Raw genomic sequence first — 21069 nt, 5'->3', positions numbered from 1 at the left:
AGTGAGAAAATATAGTGCTAAATATTCAGTGTAGGTGGTATGTCAGGCATGATACCTTCTGTTAAAAGATAATCTATAGGTTTTTGATGTGGCTGCAGATCAGTCAACACATATTTATTGAGCACCTTCTTTGTCCATAAGTTAACATTATAACAAATAAGTACATTAGTAATTTAGATAAAAGAGATCATTTTGTGCTAGAGTCAACATATATAGCTTTGAGGAGGAAAATGAGCTTCAGTCAGATCTTGAAAGATGGTTAGAATGAATAAATTCTAATTTATTCATTAGAGTAAATGAGCCAATGTATTCCAAAAAAAGAATCATCATACAAGTGTTTAACAAGTCCCTAATTTAATTATTATTTTTTTAATAATGCAAGTGATTTATTTGTGTCTGGTTTCAGAGTTTTCTTAAATATTCTGTGTGGCATATTTAGAATGTTCAAATGTTGGTTGATCCAAAAAAAAAAAAAATCTCTAATTTGCAGTGTTAACTGCTTTTAAAAGAAAAACTATATCTTGGGGATCTTTCTAAAGAAATAATATAACACTGCTTTTTGTTCTTAAAGAGCTCTAGAAAAAGTAAAGAAGTCTGGGTTTTAATCTTACCTCATACCTTAGTGTGTGACTTTGGAGAAGCCATTTAATTGTTTGCTAATTTACAAAATGAGAAGATGCCTGGCTAAACTTATTTCAGGTCAAATAATTTGTTTTTATTGACTATTTTTGAGACTCTTAATAAGGAGCCACATATATTGGAAAGCATTTTATTTTTGCAAACATGCAAATTGAAATATGTGAACTCTGAAAACTTGATAATATAAGAAAATTTAATTCTGTTTTATATTAATTTCTCTCTGTTTTCTTGGTAGCGGATACACTGTTTTCAAGGAAGCTGAATGGGAAATATAGACTTGAACGACTTGTTCCAACTGCAGTATATCAGCACATGAAGATGCATAAACGAATTCTTGGACACTTGTCATCTGTGTACTGTGTAACTTTTGACCGTACTGGCAGACGTATATTTACTGTAAGTAATTTTTAAAATATTATTTTTACTCATATACGATATTTAAGAAATGTTGCTTATACCAGGCGTGGTGGTGCATGCCCATAATCCCAGCAGCTTGGAAGGTTGAGATAGAAGGATTGAAGATTCAAGGCCAGCCTCAGCAACCTTAGTAAGACCCTATCTCAAAATAAAAAAATAGATAAAAAGGTATGAGAATGTGGCTCAATGGTTAAGTACCCCTAGGTTGAATTCCTGGTACTAAAAACATCAAAAAACAAAACAAAAAAACCCCAAACATTGCTTATAGGTGAATGTAAAAATAACAACTAATGGGAAACTGTAAATCCAGTTAAACTATAACTCAATGTGCAATATACAGACTTTTCTTAAATTTGGACTTCAAGTTTGGAGATTTCCTGAAAGACATGTTGTAGCAGTCACAGTTATATTATGGGCCCACATGATGAATAAATGTAGCTCTTAACATTATATCAAATATGTAGTTTGACATTTTATAAAATGTCATGCAATAATTTTAATTCTAAACGAAGGGCATTTCCCAAGTATGTTAAGCAAATTGTAGGAGATTATTAAATATACCATTTTATATTATCCATAGAAAACCATATGCTAGTCTGGGAAAATTCCCTTTAAATAGTGATAGAAAAATTTCTGAGCATATCTAATACTCTTTGCTTATGATCTTCTTATCTTTAACACCTCATTTTTAAAAAAATATCTAATTTTTTTTTTTTAAAGTTCTTTGGATTTGTTATTGTTTCGTTTGAATCCCCTCACTCATTCCCTGGTGCTAGAGACCCACATGCTAGGCACGTACTTTATCACTGAGCCAAACCCAGCCCTCTCTTTTAACTCGTTGAATGTACAAAAGTAAAGTTCTATAGCTTTAAGTGAGAAAATTACTTTTGAATATTTTAATTTATTTTCAGATGCCTTAACTATTAAATCCATTAAAGGTAATACTTACTATTAACCACTACTGTGGTTATACTTAATATTAAACACTACCCTGTGGGCTGAAAATATGCATTCATTCATTCACAAAGTCCTTAATTGCCTTTGAAATAAGAAAATGGGAAATACAAGGTAAAATGGTAATTCCCATTTCTGTCTTTGAAGAGAGCAGCTGTAAACTTTGTAGTCATGATAATTTGCTTGTAAACTGAATATATATACCTACTTTTTCTCTTCTATCTGTACACACAGTGTGTTTCAGTAAAACAGCTAAACAACAGGATGCCGGAAAATTTTTTCACATACTTCTTTATTGTTGACTTTAGTCCATTAGGTATTTGTAGATCACTTTCTCCATCAGTATTTTCCCTATTCACTTTCACTTCCCCATTGTTCTCTGAAACAAAAGTGAAATTTTCTAAACTTTCTGACAAGTTTTTTTTTCAGAGTAGAGAGTAGGTATCTCTGTGTTCTGCTTGATACAGTAATTTGTTCTCATAGTAAATGAAAATAAGTCATTCAAGTTGAATTCTTTCAAAAGCAGTAATCATGAGAAAGAAGCGTTATATTGTTTCCACTTTATTTTGGTGACTATTAAAGTTATGTGACTGCAGTTATGTGCTTGTTACTATCATGAGTTATAAAAAATACATAACTTCTTCAGTTCTTTTGTATTTTTAGCTGTAGATGGACACAATACCTTTATTTTATTTATTAATTTTTATGTGATGCTGAGGATTGAATCCAGTGCCTCACAGTGCAAGGCAAGTTGCTCTATTAATTACTGAGCCACAGCCGCTGTTGAACTTCTTCAGTTTTGATGTTGGTGGCATACCTTGTAGGAATTCTTTATGTTAGAGCCATGCACAGTGGTGCATGCCTGTAAAACCAGCAACTGGGGAGGCCGAGGCAGGAGCATTGGAAGTTCAAAGTCAGCCTCAACAACTTAGCAAGGTCCTAAGCAACTTAGCAAGACCCTGTCTCAAAATTGAAAATAATTTTTTAAAAGGCTGGGGATGTTGCTCAGTGGTTAAGTGTATCTGGGTTCAATCCCTAGTAGAAAAATAAAAGGGATTCCAAGCATTTATCCTACTTCATGAAGCATTGTGTTTTGAGATGAATCTGATACATAATCTCCAGAATTTTGGGAAGGAAAATGCAATGAAATAATGTGCTTGTTACTATCTTATGAGTCAGTAGTAGGATGATAGGTACATAGTTGGAAGAGCAGTTTGAATCGGGGTTTAACAAACTACCGTCTGTGGGTCATTCTAGCCCATCACCTCTTACAATAAAGTTTTATTGATATATGCACACTCAGCTCATTATGTATTGAGAAGGGGGTGCTTTTGCACTACCATAGCAGAGTTAAGTAGTTGTGACAGAGACTGTATGGCATGCAAAGCCTAAACTGTTTATTATCTGGTCCTGTACAGAAATTTTCAATCCTTTTCTAGATATTTAATTCCTACTTTGAATTTGGGAAACAGGAATAATATGTGAAGAGGAAGCTGCTTTCTGGTTGCTTTCTTTAGTTGAAGGCACATAAATAAAGGGAAGAAAAATAAGTAACAAACACTGTACTTTTCTTGATACTGAGGATTGAATCCAGGAGTGCTTAACCACTGAGCCAATCCCCAGTCCTTTTAAAATATTTTATTTAGAGACAGGGTCTCACTGAGTTACTTAGGGCTTCAGCTTTCTAAGCTGCTGGGATTACAGGCATTTGCCAATGTGTTTAGCCACTGTACTGTTCTATATGGTTTTACCAAGATTCTGAAAAAATTTTTTATTTTAAGAGTGTGATATTATTTGCTGATTGTGCCAAAATCATAAATCTCATTTAGAATTTTTTACTAGTAATTTGCAGTTATAGGTTCTAAAACAGTACTTTAAACATTACTTAAAAACTTTCTTCCTATTTTTATAATTATCACTATAAATGGCAGTAGATTAGATATGTGCTCATTGTTTATATTTTCTCATAAAATGAAATGGATACTGGGTTTCTCATTCAATTAGAAGCACATGAGATAGAGCTTAGTGCTCTGAAAAATCTTAAAAACTAGTAGTATAAAGCTTTAGAATAATGGATCTTGATTAATCAGTGAAAGATTCATGTGAGAGAACACTATTATTATTTATTGAAATAACGATTCAGTAATGGACTAACTAGTATTTCCTTTTGAAGTCTTTAGTACTTTAAGACTTTACAGATTTATTTCTAAGTTACCTGTATAGATGTATTTGGAAGCGTCTTTGAAAGGATTAATTCTCTTGAGTCTTCTGAATAGTCACAACTAGAAACAGTATAATACTATGATTAAGAGCATCAGATTTGGCATTGGAGGACTCTTAGTCACTTAATTTTTAGTAGTGACACTTTGGCAGTTTACCCCTTTAATCTCTATTTTTCTCTTAGAGGGGAGTAGATAATAATAGTGCCAACTTATCAGAATTTTTGTGGATGTACATGAAATATATTATGCGTATAATTAGTGCTGATTAAGGTATATAGAAAGCAGTCATTAAATCTTACCTGTTGCTGCTGTTAATTTTATGGATAGATTTAAGTAAATTTTATCTATTTTTCACCCAATTAAGCCTTTATTTGTAGGTGCGCACTGCATAAGGCTTAACAGGAATCATTGTAATCGATAAGTGAAATTATATATTTAAAAATTTATCATCATTTTGTGTTAATATTAAAATTATTAATATTTTAATAAAAATGAATGTTTTCCCAGAAGAATAATGAGAAAAACCTAAGGAGGGAGATAGCATAATTATAATCTCATACTTTACTCCCTAATTCTCTCTCAACCTTTTAATTTTTACTTAGTTTCAGAATCATTGCCCCCAATTATGTTTACCAAAGAACAAAGTTAATGAATTCTTAGGACTAAGGGAATAATATAAAAGTTCGCTGAGTACAATATAAAAGACAGAGGTTTCCCGCCCCCTTTTATCAGAATTTAAAAGGGATCTTTTTCCCATTTAGATTAAGGTGAAGGAGCATAAAATTTTTCCATCAAGATAATGAATTTATAGTGGACAATATGAGTTCATGTACTCTTTTAGTGAACTTAGGAGTTGTTCTTGGGCCAGTAACTCTTCCAGGCATTGGAATTACAGAATTGAAAGACTTATTCTCTGTCCTTGAAGAGTTCACAAATGTTAAACAGAAAGTATTAATATCATGTGATAAGAACCTTGATAGAAGGTACAAGATACTGTGTTTAGATCTGTAGTGTCTTGTAGAATATCTGGTGCATATGATAGGCAAACAACAATAAAATGAATAAACATAAAGACATCTATAAGATAAGTTTTTCCCTCTGTTGTACTTCATTTACATTTACACTGTTCATCCCGTCTCTGCTCCATACTTCCAACTTGCAAAACCTGTTATTGGCTAAAGCCTTTCTGCTAGTTATTTCCTTTGCTTGGGATTATCTTCTTCAAAATGTTCATCTAGCTGATTCCTTTATTAGCAGGTATAAGATTGGTAAAAAAGGGCTGGGGATGTGGCTCAAGCGGTAGCACGCTCGCCTGGCATGCGTACGGCCCGGGTTCGATCCTCAGCACCGCATACCAACAAAGATGTTGTGTCCACCGAGAACTAAAAAATAAATATTAAAAATTCTCTCTCTCTCTCTCTCTCTCTCTCTCTATCTCTCTCTCTCCCCCCCCCTCACTCTCTCTTTAAAAAAAAAAAATTGGTAAAAAAGTCTTGCAGTGGCATGTTTTCCCACAAGATACCAATTAGTTAAAAGGAAAAATTGAAGGGGAGAAAAATGGGAGAAAGTTTGGAAATAAACTTCACTTTCTCTGATGTGGTACACTGAGAAAAATACAATATCTTACCTATGGCATTTGTGCAAAGAAAGTATAAGCTGGATCTGGTCCTGAAAAAGCATTGTATAGATCCAGATTCTGGGTCTTTATACAGACTGTAAATTCTGTATTCTTGGTGTGAGACTGGGGGTAGAGAGGATACTGAGAATTAAACCCAGAACCTCATTCATGCTAGACAAGCGCTCTGTCAACTACCGAGCCCCATCCTTAGTCATACTTCTATATTCTTTGTAGACTAGTAAGGACATGAATGAGAAAGTGTTCCAGATTCAAGAAGTGTGAAGAGACAGAACAGTTAAATGTAACATGTTGCTGTATGGAGTCATGTCCCAAAAGGAAAAAAAAATATTATCTGGAAAGTTGACAGGCAAAATTTGAATGGGCTCTGTGGATTGAATGATAGTGTTATCTAATAGTAGTTTCCTAACTTAGTAGGCAGTTGTCTTTGCTTTAAAGAAATATACACTGGGATATTTAAAGGTGATGGTCATCTAATCTACAGTCTTGTTCTTAATTGATTTAGAAAAAGTCTAATGGTAGTGTGTGTGCTACATTGAGATGGGACAGAAGGAGGTGGTGATGGAAGCAAATGCAGTGAGTGAATTGTTAAGAGTTGATTCCTAGATGATGGGAGGCATTTATATGACACTTGAAACTTTTGTAAGTTTGGAATTTAAAATTATTTTTTTTTTAAAGAACATAAGTTGTGTTTAAGAATCATAATCTCTTCAGTATTTTTTTTTTTTTTGTAGTAATGGTAAGGAGAGTCGGGTAATTTAGAGGAAGATAAGTTGTGAAGAAATTGTGTAGGTTAAGGAGAAGGGACTTGAAAAAACTTGAAGATATAAGAGGAGATTATTGATATGCAGTAGTTTTTAAGGAGGATGGATAGATGAGTAAGATGAAGGTGAGATGTATAAAAATGTACTTTATTTGGACTGTTAATTAGATTCATAAGTAACATTCTATTTTACAATGTAAAATATTTCATCTGGTGAGTCCTGGTTAGTGATGGGAATGGGTTTTAAAAGTGAGTGATAAAGCCTCACAATAGGAAACACTATTGAGTAGAAACCAGTTAGGGAAAAGGATTGCTGGTTAGGCTTAGCCTCCCAAATAAATAGGGAATTTATGAGTTAGCATGCTTATTAGATTCTTTACCACGATGGTACTTGGCTTCCTAGCTTTGTAACAGTAGGATCAGAGCTAGTGATGGTTGTTAAATTGATAGAGCATAAGTCATTTTTTGGTATAGATGGACATTAATTTGTGAGGGCAATGAATAGGATGATGATAGATTGCTAAGAAAGAAAACAATGACCTCTTCTTAAAAAGTTGAACTAAATTTAAATTATAAGCAGTTTTTAGTGCTACCTGAGAATAAACTGCTTTTTAGCTTGAGTACAAAAATTAAGTTATATGCATGTTGATATGCACGATGTTTTTTACTTTCTTCTAATAATAGTAATTGATGAAATCTCTGACTTATAAAATATTTGATAATAGCAAGAGAGATTAGAATTCTTTGTGGACTCTGCAAGATAACAGTAGGCTTTCAAGAAACATCAAATTTTCTAAGATGTTTTAAGTTAAAAACCACATAATTACTTTGTTTTCATGTCACAATAGTAATCTTTGATTGATCTAAAGATTGAAGCTTTTCTTAGCAGACCTACATTTCAATTTTAAGATCATCTGGGTGAGCAAAAGAAAGCTATATCTAAATGTATGCAGTCTTCTGTTTGAAAAAAGTGAACCATTCTTTGTCATTTATTGTTACATCCTGTAGTGTATATTTTTATTTAACATTTCACATAACTGTCACCTTTAGTCATCTCGCCCTGTTTTTTAACAATATTTGTAGTTGACTTGAAAATGTACATTATTTATATAGTAGAGTGTCTGCCAAATAAGCTGTAGCAAAAAGAACTCTACCAAGTTGTTCTGAAACTTAATTGAACAACTCATTATTTATTTAAAATAAAGTTTTTTAAAACTTAACCATCCAGAAACCAAGTTTTACTGAATTTGGGGAAAATCTACTAGAATCTGTTTTGTTTTCTCTGTCAAATTTGTGGGACTCATGGCCCTGTATCTAAAGTTGTTTCATGAAATTTTTGTGTCAGTAGATAGGCCATTTTTTTTTCTAGATTCTGAGGAGAGTTGGAATATCCAGTGCATGACAAAACATAAAGCCTCATCCTTCTGTGGTATGTATCTTCATCAGAACAGCAAGGTCAGATGTGTTACCAGACCTTGCCTAGGCTTTAAGTAAGACTTTTATTTTGAAGAAACATTGCTATTTCCAAAGGAATTCACAAAATTTGAATTTTTTTTGAATAGACAAAAAAAAAAATTCTATTCAGTAAGAGATCTACTTGTATGTTAGAAGGAAAGGTCATTGATACTACTACCTACATACTGTATTTAAAAGTATTAGAAGAAATAACATTGATTCCACAGCAATATCTGGTTTTCTTCCTCTGTCCTAAACTTCAAGAGCCTATTGACTATTTAAAAGTCTAATTTCTTTATTATAGTATGTGTAGCTTCTTTATGTTATAGCATCAGAATCAGCAAACTTATAGGGTACTTCAAACCAAATTAAAGATGTATTCTTTTATTTTTGTGGTTTTATCCTTTATTGACAAGATACTTTGACATTTAAAAAACACTATAAATATGGTGTCTTATTTGGGGGGTGATTTAAGTAAGCCAAAAGCTGTATAAACTATATTTTTGTTATTTTTCTAGGATATGCTAGGTTTTATGTCAACAGAGAAATGATAACATCTCAGTCAGCACTCTTTGACAATGATTACATCAATTTAACATTATTGGGGCTGGGGTTGTAGCTCAGTGGTAGAATACTTGCCTAGCATGCGTGAGGCCCAGGGTTTGATCCTCAGTACCATATAAAAACAAATAAATAAAATAAACGTTAAATTTTTTTTTTTTTTTAAGATATACCTCCTTAAGAATCATTAAGACTCATGTTATTTTCTTTTTTTTTCTTTTTTTTTTATTGGTTGTTCACAACTTTACATAGCTCTTGACATATCATACTTCATACATTAGATTGAAGTGGGTTATGAACCCCCAATTTTACCCCAAGTGCAGATTGCAGAATCATGTCAGTTACACATCCACAATTTTACATAATGCCCAATTAGTAATTGTTGTATTCTGCTACCTTTCCTATCCCCTACTATCCCCCCTCCCTTCCCCTCCCTTCTTCTCTCTCTACCCCATCTACTGTAATTCATTTCTCACCTTGTTTATTTTCCCATTCCCCTCCCAACCTCTTATATGTAATTTTGTATAGCAATGAGGGTCTCCCTTCATTTCCATGCAATTTTCCTCATCTCTCCCTTTCCCTCCCATCTCATGTCACTGATTAATGTTACTCTTTTCTTCCTACTCTTCCTCCCTGCTCTGTTCATATTTGCTCTCATTATATCAAAGAAGACATTTGACATTTGTTTTTTAGGGATTGGCTAGCTTCACTAAGCATAATCTGCTCTAGTGCCGTCCATTTCCCTGCAAATTCTATGATTTTGTCATTTTTTATTGCTGCATAGTACTCCATTGTGTATAGATGCCACATTTTTTTTTATCCATTCATCTACTGAGGGGCATCTGGGTTGGTTCCACAGTCTAGCAATTGTGAATTGTGCTGCTATGAACATCGATGTGGCAGTATCCCTGTAGCATGCTCTTTTAAGGTCTTCAGGGAATAGTCCAAGAAGGGCAATAGCAGGGTCAAATGGTGGTTCCATTCCCAGCTTTCCCAGGAATCTCCAAACTGCTTTCCAAATTGGCCGCACCAATTTGCAGTCCCACCAGCAATGTACAAGTGTACCCTTTTCTCCACAACCTCTCCAGCACTTGTTGTTGTTTGACTTCATAGTGGCTGCCAATCTTACTGGAGTGAGATGGTATCTTAGGGTGGTTTTGATTTGCATTTCTCTGACTGCTAGAGATGGTGAGCATTTTTTCATGTACTTGTTGATTGATTGTATGTCCTCCTCTGAGAAGTGTCTGTTCAGGTCCTTGGCCCATTTGTTGATTGGGTTATTTGTTATCTTATTGTCTAATTTTTTGAGTTCTTTGTATACTCTGGATATTAGGGCTCTATCTGAAGTGTGAGGAGTAAAGATTTGTTCCCAGGATGTAGGCTCCCTATTTACCTCTCTTATTGTTTCTCTTGCTGAGAAAAAACTTTTAAGTTTAATTAAGTCCCATTTGTTGATTCTTGTTGTTAACTCTTGTGCTATGGGTGTCCTATTAAGGAATTTGGAGCCCGACCCCACAATCTGTAGATCGGAGCCAACTTTTTCTTCTATCAGACGCAGAGTCTCTGTTTTGATATCAAGTTCCTTGATCCATTTTGAGTTAACTTTTGTGCATGGCGAGAGAAAGGGATTCAGTTTCATTTTGTTGCATATGGATTTCCAGTTTTCCCAACACCATTTGTTGAAGATGCTATCCTTCCTCCATTGCATGCTTTTAGCCCCTTTATCAAATATAAGATAGTTGTAACTTTGTGGATTAGTCTCTATGTCCTCTATTCTAAACCATTGGTCCGCCTGCCTGTTTTGGTACCAGTACCATGCTGTTTTTGTCACTATTGCTTTGTAATATAGTTTGAAATCTGGTATCGCTATACCACCTGATTCACACTTCCTGTTTAGAATTGCTTTTGCTATTCTGGGTCTTTTATTTTTCCATATGAATTTCATGATTGCTTTGTCAATTTCTACAAGATATGCCGTTGGGATTTTGATTGGCATTGCATTAAACCTATAGAGAACTTTTGGTAATATCGCCATTTTGATGATGTTAGTTCTGCCTATCCATGAACAGGGTATGTTTTTCCATCTTCTAAGATCTTCATCAACTTCTCTCTTTAGGGTTCTGTAGTTTTCATTATATAAATCTTTCACCTCTTTTGTTAGGTTAATTCCCAAGTATTTTATTTTTTTTTGAGGATATCGTGAATGGAGTGTTTTTCCTCATTTCCGTTTCAGAAGTTTTGTCGCTGATATACAGAAATGCCTTTGATTTATGCGTGTTGATTTTATATCCTGCCACTTTGCTGAATTCATTTATTAGCTCTAGTAGTTTCTTTGTAGACCCTTTTGGGTCTTCTAGGTATAGGATCATGTCATCTGCAAATAGTGATAATTTAAGTTCTTCTTTTCCAATTTTTATGCCTTTAATTTCTTTCGTCTGTCTAATTGCTCTGGCCAGTGTTTCGAGAACTATATTGAATAGAAGTGGAGATAGAGGGCATCCCTGTCTTGTTCTGGATTTTAGAGGGAATGCCTTCAACTTTTGTCCATTCAGAATGATGCTAGCCTGAGGCTTAGCATAGATAGCTTTTACAATGTCAAGGTAAGTTCCTGTTATCCCTAATTTTTCTAATGTTTTGAACATAAAGGGATGCTGTACTTTGGCGAATGCTTTCTCTGCATCTATGGAGATGATCATATGGTTCTTATCTTTAAGTCTATTGATGTGGTGAATAACATTTATTGATTTCCGTATATTGAACCATCCTTGCATCCCAGGGATGAATCCTACTTGATCATGGTGCACAATTTTTTTGATGTGTTTTTGTATCCGATTCGCCAGAATTTTATTGAGGATTTTTGCATCTAGGTTCATTAGAGATATTGGTCTGTAGTTTTCTTTCTTTGAGGTGTCTTTGTCTGGTTTCGGAATCAGGGTGATGTTGGCCTCGTAGAATGAATTTGGAAGGGCTCCCTCTTTTTCTATTTCCTGAAATAACTTGAAGAGTATTGGTTTTAATTTTTCTTTAAAGGTTTTGTAAAACTCCGCTGTATACCCATCCGGTCCTGGGCTTTTCTTGGTTGGTAGTCTTTTGTTGGCTTCTTCAATTTCATCCATTGATACTGGTCTGTTCAAATTGTCTGTATCCTCCTGACTCAGTCTGGGTAAATCATATGACTTAAGAAATTTATCAATGTCTTCACTATCTTCTATTTTGTTGGAATATAGGTTTTCAAAATAATTTCTAATTGTCTTCTGTATTTCTGTAGCATCTGTTGTGATATTGCCTTTTTCATCCCGTATGTTGTAATTTGAGTTCTCTCTCTTCTTCTCTTCGTTAGCATGGCTAAAGGTCTGTCGATCTTATTTATTTTTTCGAAGAACCAACTTTTAGTTTTGTTAATTTTTTCAATAGTTTCTTTTGTTTCAATTTCATTGATTTCCGCTCTGATTTTAATTATTTCTAGCCTTCTGCTACATTTGCTGTTGTTTCGCTCTTCCTTTTCTAGGGCTTTGAGATGAAGTGTGAGCTCATTTATTTGTTGGTTTTTTCTTTTTTTGAGGAATGACCACCAGGCGATGAATTTTCCTCTTGAAACTGCTTTCATTGTGTCCCATAGATTCCGATATGTTGTGTCTGTATTTTCATTTATCTCTAAGAATTTTTTGATTTCCTCCTTTATGTCTTCTGTCACCCATTGATCATTCAGTAACATATTGTTCATTTTCCATGTGATGTAGGATTTTTCCTTCCTTCTTTTATCATTGATTTCCAGTTTCATTCTATTATGATCAGATAAAATGCATGGTATTATCTCCACCCCTTTATATTTACTGAGGGTTGCCCTATGGCATAATATATGGTCTGTTTTTGAGAAGGATCCATGTGCTGCTGAGAAAAAAGTATATCCATTTGATGATGGTTGATATATTCTATAGATGTCAGTTAAGTCTAGGTTATTGATTGTGATATTGAGTTCTATAGTTTCTTTATTCAATTTTTGTTTGGAGGATCTGTCCAGTGGTGAAAGAGGTGTGTTGAAGTCACCCATAATTATTGTGTTGTGGTCTATTTGATTCTTGAACTTGAGGAGAATTTGTTTTATGAATGTCACAGCACCATTGTTTGGTGCATAAATATTGATAATTGTTATGTCTTGTTGGTGAATGGTTCCTTTTAACAGTATATAATGACCTTCTTTATCCCTTTTGATTAACTTAGTCTTGAAGTCGATTTTATTCGATATGAGGATGGCCACTCCTGCTTGTTTACGAGAACTGTGTGAGTGGTATATTTTTTCCCATCCTTTCACCTTCAGCCTGTGTATGTCTTTTCCAATCAGATGTGTCTCCTTCCTGGAGGCAGCATATTGTTGGATTTGTTTTTTTAATCCATGATACCAGCCTATGTCGCTTTATTGGAGAGTTTAGGCCATTAACATTCAGAGTTACTATTGATATATGGTTTGAACTTCCATCCATGTTTGATTGTTTATCCCTTTTTTTTTTTTTTTAAATTTAGTTTGTTTCTCCGTGATTATCTTTCCCCTCGCCCTCTGTCTTTACTGAGGCACTTCCCACTGATGGTTTTGGTTATTGTTTTTCATTTCTTCCTCGTGTAGTGTTTTGCTCAAAATGCTTTGCAATGCAGGTTTTCTGGCTGCAAATTCTTTTAACTTTTGTTTATCATGAAAGATCTTTATTTCGTTGTCATACCTGAAGCTTAATTTTGCTGGATACAGAATTCTTGGTTGGCATCCATTGTCTTTCAGTGTTTGAAATACATTGTTCCATGATCTTCTTGCTTTCAGTGTCTGTGATGAAAAGTCCGTTGTTAACCGTATTGGTTTACCCCTAAATGTAATCTGTCTTCTTTCTCTTGTAGCTTTTAATATATTCTCTTTGTTCTGTATATTGGATATCTTCATAACAATGTGTCTTGGCGTTGGTCTACTGTGATTTTGTGTGCTCGGTGTCCTGTATGCATCTTCAATTTGTATATCTGTTTCCTTTTTTATTTCTGGAAAGTTTTCTGTAATTATTTCATTCAGCAGGTTTCTCATTCCCTTGGTTTGAATCTCTGTACCTTCTTCTATCCCGATGACTTGTAAGTTTGGTTTCTTCATGTTATCCCATAGCTCCTGGATGTTTTTCTCATGATTTTTTACCAGCCTTTCTGAGTTGGCTAGACTCTTTTCAAGATGGTATATTTTGTCTTCATTATCTGACGTTCTAGTTTCTACTTGCTCCACTCTGTTAGTGATACTCTCAATTGAGTTTTTAATTTGGCTTATCGTTTCCTTCATTTCTAGAATTATTGTTTGATTATTTTTTATAATCTCTATCTCCTGATAAAGGTGCTTAACTTCTTCTTTTAGCTGTTTATGTAATTCATTCTCAATGTGTTCTTTCGCTGCTTGAATTTGCTGTCTTGTATCCTCTTTAAGGTTCCATTCCATCTGTCTAAGGTGTTCCTTGAGGTCTTTATATGACCATTTTTCTGATGACTCTAGGTCCTCCTGAATATTTAGGCTGTCCTGCATTGTTTGTACTCCTTTTCTTCCTTGTTTCTTGAAGCTGCTCATGTTGCTTCTTGTTCTGTTTGACTGCTGAGTTACTGTTTATTCCTATAAATTTATTTGATGCTTGGGAGGAAAGGTATTAGAAGGGAAGGGAAGAAGTCACTAAGGAGAATGAGAGTAGGCAGGTAGAATTCAAGGAAGGGGGGATAAGAAAAATGAAAAGACAAAAGAAGAAAGAAATAGGAACTAAAAAAGAACAAAAATTTAAAAAAATAATAATAATAATTTAAAAAATTAAAATTAGAGTTAGAAGAGAAAGAAGGAAAAAAAAAACAAAAAAAAAAACAAGATAGAAAAATGAAGATGAAAGAAAAACCCCAATCAAAAACATAAACAAAAACAAAGACAAAAACAAAAAAAAAAAAAAAACAAAAGAAAAAAACGAAAACAAACAAAAAAAACTAATAAATGCCGTTTTAGAGTTTGATTAACTTCTCTTCCACTAGGTGGCGCTGTGCCCACCAGGTCAAGTCTTTCCTGTCAGTAAGCGGGAACCAATCACTGTGCAGCAGCTCCTCCCAGACTGGGCGAGTCTCCAATCCTGAGTGCCTAGGGCCTCCTCTTGTGTCCAATCACTTCCACTTTTCCTCTAGCCAGGCCCCTCTCACCACAATACTGGCTATAGGCCAGGTCTGCTGCTCCCGGGAGCCCTGTTTTCATGAACCACTGGGCTCACTCCTCCAGATTGCCATTCCCTCAGACCCTAAGATTGTAGAGCTTGGGGCTGAGAATTCTCAGCGAATTTTACTTGCCCTCCAGTAGCCACACCCCTGTAGCTGGTGCAAGAGACCTCAGCAGTCAGCGCTGGCGGGAGCGGCAGTCCCACACCACCTCTGACTCCCTCGGGCTGGCTGTAGCACTCACGGGAGAGCTGGAAGGGGCCCTTAAGGTTTCCCGATGCGTGGAGAGGGAAAGCCAGGGGTCCACACACCTGTAGCAGCAGGCTTCAATGAAGTTATCTCCTCTGCCGGTATGTCTTAGCCTCGGGCTCCCGCGCCTCTCTCTGCCTTGGCCTCCACAGCCAGCACTGCCCTGGTCGCTCTCTCCGCCCCTGACGTTCCTGGCTTCTAGCCGCACCACGGCCCAGTCCGTGTCTTTCTGGCTCGCGGCTCCAGCGGCGCCCGGGGCCGGGGAGGTGACGGCCCCTCTCCGGCAAGTACCGCAGTTCCCGGGCCCCGAGTCCCAGCGGCCACAAACCGACACTTCTAATAGACCTACCAGATCCCGGCAGGACCCCTCTTCATGGAATTTTGCTAGAGGTTCCTCAGTGTTACCTGCCGCTGTTCCAAAGGGTCTTTTTGAACCCGTTAATGTGGAGACATTAGAATCGCTGCTTCCTCCTCGGTGGCCATCTTCCCCCTGACAATTTCTTCCCGGGCACACATCACAGCATGATGATCAATGAATTTCAAGGTGGAAGAAAAGAACCAAGTACAGATCCGAAGAGTGGAGGCGAGTTATGCCTCCGAGCCAGCCATTTGCCTTGGGGTATGGGGTTAGGGGCAATCTCTCAGCGCTAGAGGAGCAGCTGGAGCGGGAGCAAAATCCATGACCAATTTCTCCCTCTCCCCCTCCTCCCCTCCTGGGCCCCGACTCTCTTAAATTGTTTTTTTTTAAAAAAATCACATTATTGAAAAGTATAACTAGTGATCCATTGTTCCTTTGCTTGTTTGGATTAAACACTAGTTTAACATTATAATTTGATTTAAAATTGAATTCCAAAAAAAAATTTTTTTTAATTTTCTACCCTGCCATATTTCTTAAAACCCATTTGTGGTTTCTCAGATAAAAATCTGCACTAAATGCTGTCTCTTTGCATTCTCATCTACTGTTACTGTTTCAACTACTACCTACAAGCTAACAATACCCAGCTTCCTATTTCTAGCCTAGACCTTCTTTTGTATCTTCAGATCTGTACTACACATAAACACTAGAAGGACCTGACTAAAATATTGTGACCTTGTCTTGTCCTCCTAAAACTCTCTAGTAACCGCCTCACCAGGTTAAATCTAAGCCCTTCAACAGGCTATCTTCCTCAGATAAAAACTGTCCAACTTAATTTATTGTTATTTTCATTTCCTTTGACTGAAAGACTTAAGCTTTGTACCTTCCACCTTTTCTTACTTTGCCAGTTCCCAGCCCTAGTGGTATGTAAATGGTACTGAAAAGAAATGAGTACTTTGTTTTCTCCTGGGCATTGGAACTTTGCTGAAAAAAACTATGCCAGTTGAGGTATTTCTAAAATCAGGCTATCTAAATTTAGCAGGTTTTTTACTGTTGCTTTCAGGAAAAAAAAAAAAAAAAAGGAATTTTTTTTTCTTTCTCACTGCTATTATTCTGCATTTGCAAACCTTTTTCACTTTTGGTTCATTCCTTTATTACCCTCGCATCCCCCTTTAAAGGAACTAATCCTCACATATTTGTTTTAGCTAAGGGTACAATTATATAATTTCTTTCTGATTTACTTTAAAATTTGTGTCTCTGCCCTACTTTTTTCCTCCTTCATACCTCTTTAGAAGAAATGTATCCCATATTGTTGATATAACACCTTTTCACCATTTCTGTAACATTGCTTTTAATATCTGTAATGCTGCTTTAACATTTTCATTTCCTTTGACTGAAAGACTATAATTACTTTTTAGTCTATTATTGAATTAGTAAAATTTATGGAACTGAGATTAGGCATATGGAAAGAAAGTTTGTTTTAAATCTGTTCAACATTTTGGTCTTTTTTTAAAGAATAATTTTTGCTAATTTTTAATTCATCCTACATTCATTTAAAACACATTTACAGTACTTTAAAAAATTTTTTTCTAGTAAATTTCTTTCAACTTAGTTAATTTTCTGCTTCGGTCATCTCTAGTTTCAGATTTCCTTAAAAATAAATAAAGTGATCATAACTAATAATGCATGAGGTAGAAATTGCTTAAGGATGCTTAGAGTTTTGTTTGAAAGTCTGCTAGGCATTCTGGAGTGTGATATTGAGGTTGGGGGCAGCAAACTATTCTATAGGTCATGAAAGAGGATAATATAGATTTCCCTGAAAGGGTAATGAAAAATTTCTCCTTTATAATTTGATAGATTAATTGGGATAATGCACATTGGAGGGAGAATATGCATTGCTTTTTGTTTTCAGCACTTTATTTGAAGAATTATAAAAATACTAAATTGGTAAGCCTACTAAATAATAAACACAGTGACAATATAGTGGGACTTGATTTGTGAAGAATTTCTGAAACAATTGCCTCTGTTCCTTTCATTAAAATTGACATTTTGGTCCAGTAGCTGGAATGATTTTTTTAAAATATTTTTTTTAGTTGTAGACGGACGCAATACCTTTATTTATTTATCTTTATGTGGGGCTGAGAATCAAACCCAGTGCCTCACACATGCTAGGTGAGCTCTCTACCACTGAGCCACAACCCCAGCTCCAGCTGGAATGATTTTTGTTGTTAACATGGAAAATGTGAAACACCTAGTAAATGTAAAGCAAACTCTTATTCACATTCATAGGAACAAAATGAGTTATATCATTTTGAAGCATAATTAGATAACATGATTTTTCTTTTGTCTACTGATGTTGGTATGCTTAAAATGTCATTTTTGTGCTGAATGCAAGTCAAAGTTAGTTTTTCATTGATATCTGTGGGAAATTGGTTCCAGAACACCTAGGGATACCAAAATCCATGGATGTTTAAATCACTTATATAAAATGGTGGGCTGGGGATGTAGCTCAAGCTGTAACGCGCTAGCCTGGCATGCGTGCGGCCTGGGTTGGATCCTCAGCACCACATACAAAGATGTTGTGTCCGCCAAAAACTAAAAAATAAATATTAAAGTTCTTTCTCTCTCTTAAAAAAAGATATATTATTTGCACACTCGCACATATCTTCCCATATACTTTAAATCATTTTACTTATAATATCTTATAAAATAGCTACACAAGTAGCTTTTATGCTTTGTTGTTTAGAGAATAATAACAAGAAAAAGGAATATGAACATATTTAATACAGGTGTGGGTTTCTTCCCCCCGCAAGAGTACTTGATTACTGAACCACAAATATGAAGGGTTGACTATATATGTATTGCCTTAAATTTTGGAAGATAAGTAAGTAAAGTGAATAAATTGATTTGGTTATGGAATTTTAGAGAACTTGATTTAAAGGAGTATTTTAAATAAAAGCCTTTTTATTGATCAAAAAATACTTAGAGTCCCTCCCACATGCCATGTTATGTTGTACACCATCTTTCTGGAAGTCATAGTATGCTACTGTTCTTTCTTTGATTTCCAGAGATAATCAGTGATACAATCTTCATTTTATTCCTTATAACCATCACTTCTGATTTTTCTCTTTTGCTGTAATAACTCAAAAAAAAATTTTAACCACTTATTCTTTCCCACTTGTATTTTAGCAACTTTGAATTGTTCTCCTACATTCCTAATTCACAGTGATGACAGGATGCTTTTTTGAAAACTCTGAATTTGATCGTGGTACTCAACTGCTTGTTATTCTTCATTGATCCTCATTGCATACCATATTCCTTCATCTTCATGCCTTGCTTCACACTGTGAATTAGCTGGCAGACTATTTGCAGTTCTTTGAACTACCCACCTTGTTTCACAGTTGCTTACTTTGATCATACTTTTTCCTCTAGTTGCTCCATACAATATTTGTACTTTAAAAAAAATTACTAAAATGAGAATATTACAGTCTGGGGATATGATTTATTGATAGAGCCCTTGCCTAACCTGTGCATGGCACTGGGTTTCATCCCCAGTAGCGAGGGGAAAAGAAGCAAAAACAAAGACTAAGAATACTATCAATAGCAAAATTGGTGATATTATTTCATATATATCTTTTACCATGTGCCAAGCATTGTTTTAGCTCTTCTTATTACTTGACTCATTTTGTTTTTACAACTCTATGAGAAAGGTACATATGTGAATATTAAGGCATAGAAAATGTGTATAACATGTCCAGGGTTGTACAAGTAGGCAGTGGTCATGCCAGATCATGAACTCGAGACATTTGACTCTGGAGTCTGATCTAAACCACTAGACTATATTGTTTCCATTCATAAGACTGTTGAAGCAGCATTGCTTCTGTGTTCTTTCCTAGGCCTCATCTCTTAGGAAAAGCTGACTTTTTCTTTGTTTGAATCTCTACTGATTCACAGAATAGCACTTAGAACTTGATATTGCTTATACACTTTTGCTTCTCTAAGGCAGGAATACTATGTCTTTGAATATCATCCTTCTGTTGCCAGTGTTGGCACGTTCTTAATCAAGAGGCAGATGGATAAATGATTGCATGAATCACCAAATTGTAAAGGTACAGGAAATCTTAGAAATCATTAATCTTTTTTTTATAGATGAAAAACTTGAGACTAAATATAAATATATGTAATGAGAATACCAGATTTTAATGTGAGTGGTTTAACAAAGTTAAGTTTCATTACTAGAATTTTAGTCGTTGGTAACCCACCAATTTGCTTGAAAGCTCAATCAGAAGAACTGATTTTATAGCTAATTGGAGAGTGTTTTGTAAGCAGTGTTGTCAGAGTCTAGTTTCATATACCTCATGTAAGATGTACTGTAAGAATTGTTTGTGATCATTTATATTTCATATCTGTGTCTTTTCAGTATGAAGCAGAAAACTTGTCTGGATCATTTGCCTTTGTAGGTTCTCTGAGCACTCATAAAGTTTTTTGTTTGTATGTTTGGTTTTGTTTTAGAATTAGATTGGAAAATCATACAGAATTTTTATGTAAAGCCAGTAAAACTGTTTCCTATAGAGCATTTGGTAATTTTACAAATGTCTGTGTTTTTTATTTTAACTTGATGTTAAGGACTAGAAAATGTAGAAATACTGATAAATTTTGAAACTGGGGGATTGTTACATGCAAATTAATGACACTATTCTTTCTACTTTTAAAAATATTAGAGCATACAATACATTTCCTTTTGTATAACAAAATAACATAGATTGTATTAGTTACCAGTGTATGTTACATTTGTTTTGTAATTATAACTTTGTGTTACTACTTCAGAGGTTCACATTTATTCATAAGATTCCAGGTAAAGTTTATCTTGGATTGATAGGTAGAGGACCATGGGTGAATGTCAATTATTGCCAACATCCTACTTCTCTAGTTTGCTGGTGGGCACACAGGGTGTTTTGTTGTTGTTGTTTTTGTTTTTTTAGTGATTTAATTTAATAAATAAATAACTTTATGATGAGGAAAATTTCTAACAAAAATATTTACAACTTGAAGTGCTTAAAATATAATTGTTGGAAAATGGGCATAACAGGATTTCTTTATCAGTGTTAAGAATTTGAATTAAAACTTACAGGGTTAATTATGCTAATATTCACTTGTATTTTAAGGGTTCTGATGATTGCCTTGTGAAAATCTGGGCAACAGATGATGGGAGATTATTAGCTACTTTAAGAGGACATGCTGCTGAAATATCAGACATGGCTGTAAACTATGAGAATACCATGATAGCAGCTGGAAGTTGTGATAAAATGATCCGAGTCTGGTGCCTTCGAACCTGTGCACCTTTGGCAGTTCTTCAGGGTCACAGTGCATCTATTACATCACTACAGGTAATTGTTTTAATCCCTTTTAAAAATTTTTTGTTGTAATTTAGAGTAAGCTTTTAGAAACTCAGATTTATAATCATATAAGTTTTACTAAAACTAAAAAAATATTTGTTTTCTTTAGAAAATTTTATGTATTTTGAATAACATAGTAGTCATGATCTTGTTCTGTTCTGGGTATTTTCTCTATTGTTAGTTATTAATGGTATGGTAAAAAGTGGTTATTTGTACTATAT

The 21069-nt window shown here is 34.8% G+C and overlaps 1 protein-coding gene across 2 annotated transcripts in view; it reads left to right on the top strand.

The window, feature by feature from the left end:
- PHIP (PHIP subunit of CUL4-Ring ligase complex) overlaps positions 1-21069 on the top strand; it is a 138684-nt gene that overhangs the window by 39162 nt on the left and 78453 nt on the right. For both annotated transcript variants that reach the window (XM_081294677.1, XM_081294678.1), the window contains exons 7-8: positions 875-1035; positions 20618-20839. In XM_081294677.1, coding sequence (XP_081150803.1) covers positions 875-1035; positions 20618-20839 — 383 coding nt within the window. The remainder of the gene's footprint in view (positions 1-874; positions 1036-20617; positions 20840-21069) is intronic.

Source organism: Spermophilus citellus (genome assembly GCF_964194105.1).
Source record: "Spermophilus citellus genome assembly, chromosome: 5".
Taxonomy (NCBI): domain Eukaryota; kingdom Metazoa; phylum Chordata; class Mammalia; order Rodentia; family Sciuridae; genus Spermophilus; species Spermophilus citellus.
Note: the sequence above shows the minus strand (reverse complement) of the source record. Positions and strands in the feature narration are given on the sequence as shown.